General features: G+C 40.8%; 2 protein-coding genes across 6 annotated transcripts in view; both read right to left on the bottom strand.

Annotated features, from left to right (window-relative positions):
- Positions 1 to 437, bottom strand: part of POLB (DNA polymerase beta) — a 29,435-nt gene extending 28,998 nt beyond the window's left edge. For both annotated transcript variants that reach the window (XR_013993251.1, XM_081046997.1), the window contains exon 1: positions 201 to 437. Coding sequence is in view for 1 of the 2 variants with exons in the window: in XM_081046997.1 (XP_080903123.1) it covers positions 201 to 261 (61 nt within the window). In the remaining variant the exon portion in view is untranslated. The remainder of the gene's footprint in view (positions 1 to 200) is intronic.
- A 717-nt stretch (positions 438 to 1,154) lies between these two features.
- IKBKB (inhibitor of nuclear factor kappa B kinase subunit beta) overlaps positions 1,155 to 7,593 on the bottom strand; it is a 51,164-nt gene continuing 44,725 nt past the window's right edge. For all 4 annotated transcript variants that reach the window (XM_081046993.1, XM_081046994.1, XM_081046995.1 and 1 more), the window contains exons 21-22: positions 6,443 to 6,533; positions 1,155 to 5,054 (exon numbers count right to left, since the gene is read on the bottom strand). In XM_081046993.1, coding sequence (XP_080903119.1) covers positions 4,989 to 5,054; positions 6,443 to 6,533 — 157 coding nt within the window. In that variant the 3' untranslated portion in view covers positions 1,155 to 4,988. The remainder of the gene's footprint in view (positions 5,055 to 6,442; positions 6,534 to 7,593) is intronic.

Genomic DNA, 7,593 nt, shown 5'->3' with positions numbered 1-7,593 from the left:
GCCCAAGCGGTGACACAAGAGTCCCCAGCAGTACTAGCAATCAGCCACCGGCAACGGGGTCGGAAAGAAAATCCGCACGGAAGACTACGTGCTGCGAGGGGCCGATCCCCTTCACTGGACTGTCGGGACGGGAGAAAAGGTAGGGAAGGCAATGGGGTGGGAGGAAAGAAGAAAGCCAGCGGCCCCGGCTCGGGGCTAACCTGTGAGCATGTCGGTGATTCCCCCGTTGAGAGTCTCCTGCGGCGCCTTCCGTTTGCTCATGGTGGCCTGCACCCGAGAACCTCAGAGTGCTCTGAGCCAGGAACGGGTCCCCTCGCCCAGCTTTAAGAGGGCAGGAGCTTGGAGAGCGGGGCAGGACCAGCCCAGCCCCGGCACAGCCAGTGCAGCCCGGTGAACAATGGCTGCCTCTGACAGGAGGCGCGGCGCGCGGCGCGCGTGGTGACGTCGAGCTAGGGCCGGTGCAAGGGGCGGGGCGAGGGCGGCGCTACTGCGGCTTGTGAGCCAAGGGGGCCGAGAGGCTGGAGGGGACGCGAAACTTGGATTTGGCAGGAGGAAGGTGGACACCTCAGAATTACATCCCAATGGGGTTCCTTTGGGAAGATCTGGATTCTTACCCTAAGACATATATTTTCCCAGAACGTTTCTCTGAAATCCTCCCCGTACCACGGGACAAACAGAAGTCCGATTTGACTCTAAAATCAAAACTTCAGATGGTGGGTTATACGAGGTGGTAGGGTGGGAGATAGAATAATGAGGGCTGCTCTGTGTACATATTACATATGCAGAAAAATAGTTATTAATGCATGATGTATTTTCTATGTGATATCAGGCAACACCTGCCTTTCATACTTACTGTCAAAACTTTCAGTAAGAATACTGGGGTGCAAAAAAATGTATGCACGTGACTTGTATTCATCTTTTGTTGTCAGTGTATATTGAGTATTACAATTTTAAGTTTATTTCCTTTCTTAAAATGTGTATATATATATATATATATATATATATATATATATATATATATATATATATATATATAGTGCAGTCCACTGTAATGAATATAGAACGCTGCTACAATGGCATTCTCCTGTACTGGGTGCAGCAGGAGTCTTGGATGAAATATGCCAGTAGGAAAGCCTCCCATACAAAACTTTTTAGCAGATATGCCATCCAATGTCGAAATATATTTTATTTTTTATTCCCTTGCCTTTTGTGGTATGAGCCAACGTGAAAAAAAAACCACTAGGGAGGGAGAAGTGCTTAACCTAGATAATGAGCAATGAAATTGTCATTACAACATGATGACCTATATCTAAGAAATTTACAGTTCTGCTTGAGAAATGAAAATGTGACATCAGCAATATTTTATTTTACAAGAGTAACTCCTGGGGTTCATACTAAGCTGCCAATTCCAGGCAATTGCTTTGTGTGTAAATAAAATTAAAAGCTTATTACATGGTCTTATTACATAATGATACATGGTTGCTATAGAAAAATCTGGAAAATGTATAAAAGGAGAAAGTTAAAATCAGTGATCATCTAACCATTCAGCTTAATATTTTGGAATCTAATGCAGTTCTTTTTAAATTCCCATTATTTTTCAATTATGGAATGCTGTAGCTATAATTAGTTTCTTTGATTAGGCTGTACTTGGTTTTTTTTTACAATATCAGTGTACATCTTAAGTTATGTTTACTGGACATTTGTATTTCTTTTGGGAATTTCCTATTTATATACTTTGTTCATTTTTCTAATGGAGTAGTTGTCTGTTATTTGATTTTTAAATGTTACTACTAACCCTTTTAGTACATTGTATATTTTTGTAAATATTTGTATTTTCCCCTTATCCCTTGCCTTTTAATTTTATTCTGCCGCTTCTTAACTCCTTGATTTCCACCTTCATTTAGATATATGAGTCATCTTAGTTTTTTTCTGTTCTCCCTTTTTCCTATCCAATCTCTAGTCCTGGCTGTATTCATATTATTTTGTTCTGAAGAATCTCTCATTAAATAAAAAAGTTATTATTCGCCTCTAAATGATGAAAGTTACTTTAGGGAATTGTGGGATCACTTTTTACATGAGTTTTATGTCAATTTAAAAAAAGTAGTGCCAGAAAAATCCAAGGAAAATCATCAATTCTCTTTCCTCACCTTCTTGGACCAACAAGTAATCCCTTTAATCACTCTCTTATTGAAATAATTTGTTTTTAATTGGCTTCTAAGATAGCACATGCTCTGCATTTCCCTTCTTCCTTACTAGCCACAAACTTCTCAAGTATGCTGCCTTGTTTTGTGCTATTTTGTTTTTTGTTTTGTGTATTGGTTTCCAGCTCCTCCTCCACTCTCCAACCTCCAACCACTATAGGAACGTCCCTCAGGCCTTGATCTTCTGGTCAACTTTTCCATCTCGTCCAGTTCCATCTTTGTAAATGCTTGAAAGCTCCTAAATTTGTATTTCTAGTCCTGATACCCCTTAAGCTCTAGTCCCATGTATGAAACTGCCTAATGGATATCTCTAGTCCATAATAAGCATCTCAAAGGTAAAATGTCCTACAGAACTCTTGATTCTTGCTCCACTAGCTTCTCCTTAACTTTTCCCCATCCCAGTTAATGACGCTTTAATCTACCTTGCCATCAGGCCAAAACCCTAGGAGTCACACCACTCATCCAATCTGTTAACAAGTCTTGTCTGATCTGTCTCCGGAATACATATTTGAACTGGATTACCTCTCACCATCTCTACCCTAGTCCAATCTACCATGATCTCGCTCCCGTTACTGCCACAGCCTCCTCAGTGGGCTTCCTGCTTCTGCTCTTGTTCCCTACAGGCTATTCTCCAAATGGGACAAGAGTGATTTAAAAAAAAATGTGTGTCAGAATATGTCTTTCATTTGCTTAATTACCTTCTCGTTGCACTTAGAATAAAATCTACACTCTTTTCCATGGCCTACAAGACCTAACGTGATCTATCCACTATCAACTCGCCTTCCTTTCTTGCCACTTTTCCCTTTGTTTAGTACACACACATCATTATTTAGTACACACGTGTACCTGCCTTAGGTCTCTTACTGCTCATGCCTTTGCTTGGCTGCCTTCTTCTCATCATTCAAATCTTAGCCCAGTAGTCATATCCTTGTCACATTCCCGAACAACACTAAGGCACTCTCTATCCATTACTGTGTTTTATTTTTTTCATAGCATTAAAGCTATTTGAAACTTACAATTTGAAATAATCTGCCTATTATCTACTCTCTGCTCTACTCTTCTCCCACCTATGTGAACTATAAGCTCACGACAGTAGGGAGTTCATTTTTGTCACCTAGAGTTGCTCAAAAAGTACTTGTTGAATGAATATCCTCAACTACAACTTTGCTGAAGTGTCAAATACTTCAAATTACACAGAATATGGACACATCATAATGTAAGATGGCTAATCATCCTGGATTGGCAGTGAGTGACTGAGAGCTTTACTGGGATACAGAACTTTAAGGGCTAAATCCAGGAAAGTTCTGGGAAGTTGGTCACCAAAGATTGGTCACCATTTTAACAAATTATGATACTAACAAGATGTGGTCAACAGGTTCTGCGATTTAAAGCAAAACAACAATAACAACACTAATTTTACCGCAGGCTCACTGATATAAACAAAAGTTAAGTTCCTAGGGCATCTCATCAACACTGTAGCGAAATGACGTTGAACAAAACAATGTTATTTGAGGACCAGCTATACTTTTATGTACCAGTGTACAAGGTAGATCTCCAAGAGGTAATTAGACCATGAAGCATTTCCGAAACTTACTTACCCATGAAACCCTCTGCACTAATTCCATGGAAGCTACATTGTGAAACTCCTCTATTCCAACTTTCTTCTCCAACCAAACATACCTATTTGTGATCACCTGACCTTGTTTTGCTTTCCTGCTGTATTGTATATAAAAGTGAAATTCTGTATGTCAAAGCAGTGCTAGTGCTATGGCACTGTTTCATCCAGGCACTATTCCAGTTTATAAAATTCCCCATTAGGTTGGATTTTGAGTTCATGAGTCCTAACCATAGGTATTATAAAAATGGATTGTGGAATCTTGTATAAGTGTTTGAGTCATGTTACGAGATATAGAAACTATTTTTAAAATAAGTCAATTTAATAATACTGCTAGATGCCATGAGAGGCAGGGACTCCCCGTCTCACGACAACCACACACAGATATGTCTGAGCAAGGACAGGAGGTTGGCATTGTGGTCAGCAGGCTAGTGGTAGACAGATAACCTTTTCGTCTCCTTGGCAACTCACTCCCAGGTAACCTTTGGGATCCAAAGGAAGGGAGTTGCTCTTTCATTCTGGTTCTAATGAGTCATTCTGTGGCTGAAAGGACTACAGACAGGCGGAACTTAACATTTACCTACAACTTTGCCGAAGGGAGGACAACCACCAAAGTGTAGGTAAAAGGAAATTTTTAGCAGCAGTAAAATAAAAAGAGGACGAGAAAGGATGGGGCCATGCCAAGGCCAGATTTAAAAGTCTGTTTGAGAAAAGCCAAATCCGGTGAAACACTAGCTGTGAGGGCAGGTGGATCAGGGTCTCTGGAGAAGAGGAGGGGTCGGGAGAGGACAGGCTGGCAGTGAGTGCACGTTGTACTTTGTCCTGGAAGATCCATGGTAGACATTTGCCCAGTGGTCTGTGAGACAACTGTACTTTATGCACTTTTTTCAGAGCAGAGAAAAGTAGCTGCCGTGGCTTGGTCTCCGTACACGCACGTGCCTGGCATCAGCATTTGCTGAGCCTCTGTGATGAAGGGCTTCCAGTGTGCAGACAAGTTGTTGGCAGTGCCAACGGAGGGCCACACCCTTGGTCCACAGTGAATGTCACAACCACTGGGGAAGTGAGAAGATCTCCACCTGGGTGCCAAAGATCGCTGAGACATCATTACAGCAGGGGCCACAGTGCGAGAGCATCAGGCCAGGAGCCCCAACAGGTCCAGGCCACCCACACAGTCACGAGGCCTGCTCCAGGCTATTCTGCTCTTCTTCCTCCGTCTGTAACCAGCTCCAGTCTACAGACTGAAAGTCAACAGGCAGGTTAAAAATACAGTGGCCACCAATACACCTCAGGTTGTTTTTAAATAACCTGAGGCAACCAGCACAATTTAGAAGGAAATTTAAATCCTCTCCTTAATAAGTCTTGTTATTGCAGGGTACCCTTGAGCTAAAGTGACATATTCTGTTGCTGTACAGGATTTTTTCTTTGGACTGGCTTGGAATCCCTGAGATTCTGTGACTATAGAAACTGGAAAGGCAATTTTAGTATTACTTGTGCTCACAGCATTTATTTATTTATGCTCACTGTGGGTAGGGGGTACCAAGAGCAAATCTCAGCTATTGAATTCTAACCTCACCAGATGAAATGGCCTGATAAGACTTCCTTTTCCACTGGCAGAAATGCAAATTAGCAGTGAAAGGATAAAATATACAGTGCCAGGAGGAAGAAGAGCAGCAATAAAAGACACAGAAAGGCCCAAGTGTTGGAGAACAACACTTGAATAAATAAAAGGTCATTACAATTAGTGGTATCCCTTCTGATTCTTCCGAAAACTGAGAAGTTAGGGGGAGGCTAGCAGGTGATTGATTGCATTGGCAGGAAAAGGTTAAAGATCTGAGGGAATGACTTAGGATCCTCGCAGCAATGTTAGCTTTGTGTTAATGTACTATCTTGACTAGTTTTTCTTCATGTTAGCTTCCCTAAAACTACTTCTACCTACTACTAAGCTCTGAGTCTGTAAGAAGCGGGGCCATGACATGTTCTTGCTTTATCCCTGAAGTCCAGTTCAGCAACCCCTCCACCCACACACAAATGCTCAGCAGTGGTAAAAAGGTTGCAGGGGTGCAAGGGAAGGCCTCGGAATAACGTTACCTTCTTCATAAGGACCAAGTGTTGTAAGGATTAAATGAGATAATACACATAAAGTGCTTGTACCCATTCAGTAATCGATAGCGTTCTTATTATAGTGCATAATAATAAATATGTACAGGTGACCCGTGAAAAACGCGCAGGTCCACTTAAATGTGTTTTCAATAAACATAGTAAATGTATTTTCTCTTCCTTATGATTTTCTTAATAACATTTTCTTTTCTCTGGCTTACTTTATTGTAAGAATACAGCATATAATACCTATAACATACAAAATGTGTTAATCGACTATTTATGTTATCAGTAAGGCTTCTGGTCAACAATAGGCTATTACTAGTTAAATTTGGGGGGAGTCAAAAGTTAGACATGGATTTTCGACTATGCAGGGGGTCGGTGCCCCTAACCCCCACGTTATTTCTAGCTGTACTAGAAAACCCTGTGCATACTGAGAACAAGGAAACACTAGATTGCCTTTCCATTTTCTTTTTCTCATCTGCTATAGAAAGGACATGGGATAGCTGGGGTTCACACAGGCTATTACCTGTAAACTCTGGTCCTGTTCTTTCATGGTGTCTTGCATTGCACTTTCTAGCTGGCTCCAGAGAGTATGTGCTTCAGCCATCAGTTCTTCACTAAAGAAAATTATCGAATTATTAGAAAGTGGTATTATTTATTAAGAGATTAATACTACTGTTTAAAAACTTCCTAACAAGCTTTTGCAAGATTTTAAAAATTGAATACTAATTATTTTGGTTCTTGTCTTAAAACACCATGTCATTGACTAGTGACTTCATTCATCTAGTTAAGCACTTTTCAGAAGCCCAAATCCATCCGTAAATATTACTGGTCACAATGTGAAAACACAAACAGATGTCTGCTTAATAAAAAGTTAGAAGTGAAAGAGCTCTTTCAGACTTAACTAGATAGCTGAATTTATTAATTCTCTCCAAACTACCAAAATCTAAAGATATCTCCCAAATCACCCATTTTTAAATTTTTGAAATGGAAAAATATATATAAACCAAGCAATTTCACCAGATTTCCACGGTTCCCTGAGATCTGCAGAAAAGCAAGTTCTGGAAACTGGATTTCATTAATCTGTGCGCTCTCTCATTTCTTTGATAAGAAATGCAGTGCCTTATCAAGAACGGGCCATGGTGAGAGAGAGGAGAGTACAATAAGCCATCTGTCCTTTTCTAACCTCAGCTCTCTGATGTGGAGAGACAATCTGCAACCTGTGCTCCCAGGATGATTTTTCTAGAGCTCTGAGGATATCCTTGGAGGGAGTATGACAAATCCAGGAAGACAGTGCCCTGGAACTCCTCTCACCTTGCAAAGGGCAATACTCTGATAGAAGGAACACAGGGGCACTTTTTTGCTTAGCCTCATCTATGGGGCTACTAACTAGGTTAAAGGCTCAATGCGAGCTCCAGAGGGCAATGTAAGAGGCACAAGACCTGTTTCCTATCCTCAAGGAACTCACTGTAGGTTGCGGAGAGAATTAAGAACCTAAGGCCACATATGATTAAGTACCAAAACAGCATAAGCTATGAACTCCCCAAGCACAGGAACAGTACTTTTAAAAACAACTTTATTGAGATAAATTTATATACCATAAATTTCACCCATTTAAAGTGTACAATTTGATTGTTTCAGTGTATTTACAGAGTTGTGCAAGTATCACAATAATCT

This window comes from Rhinolophus hipposideros, assembly GCF_964194185.1.
Source record: "Rhinolophus hipposideros genome assembly, chromosome: 4".
Classification (NCBI taxonomy): Eukaryota; Metazoa; Chordata; class Mammalia; order Chiroptera; family Rhinolophidae; genus Rhinolophus; species Rhinolophus hipposideros.
Note: the sequence above shows the minus strand (reverse complement) of the source record. Positions and strands in the feature narration are given on the sequence as shown.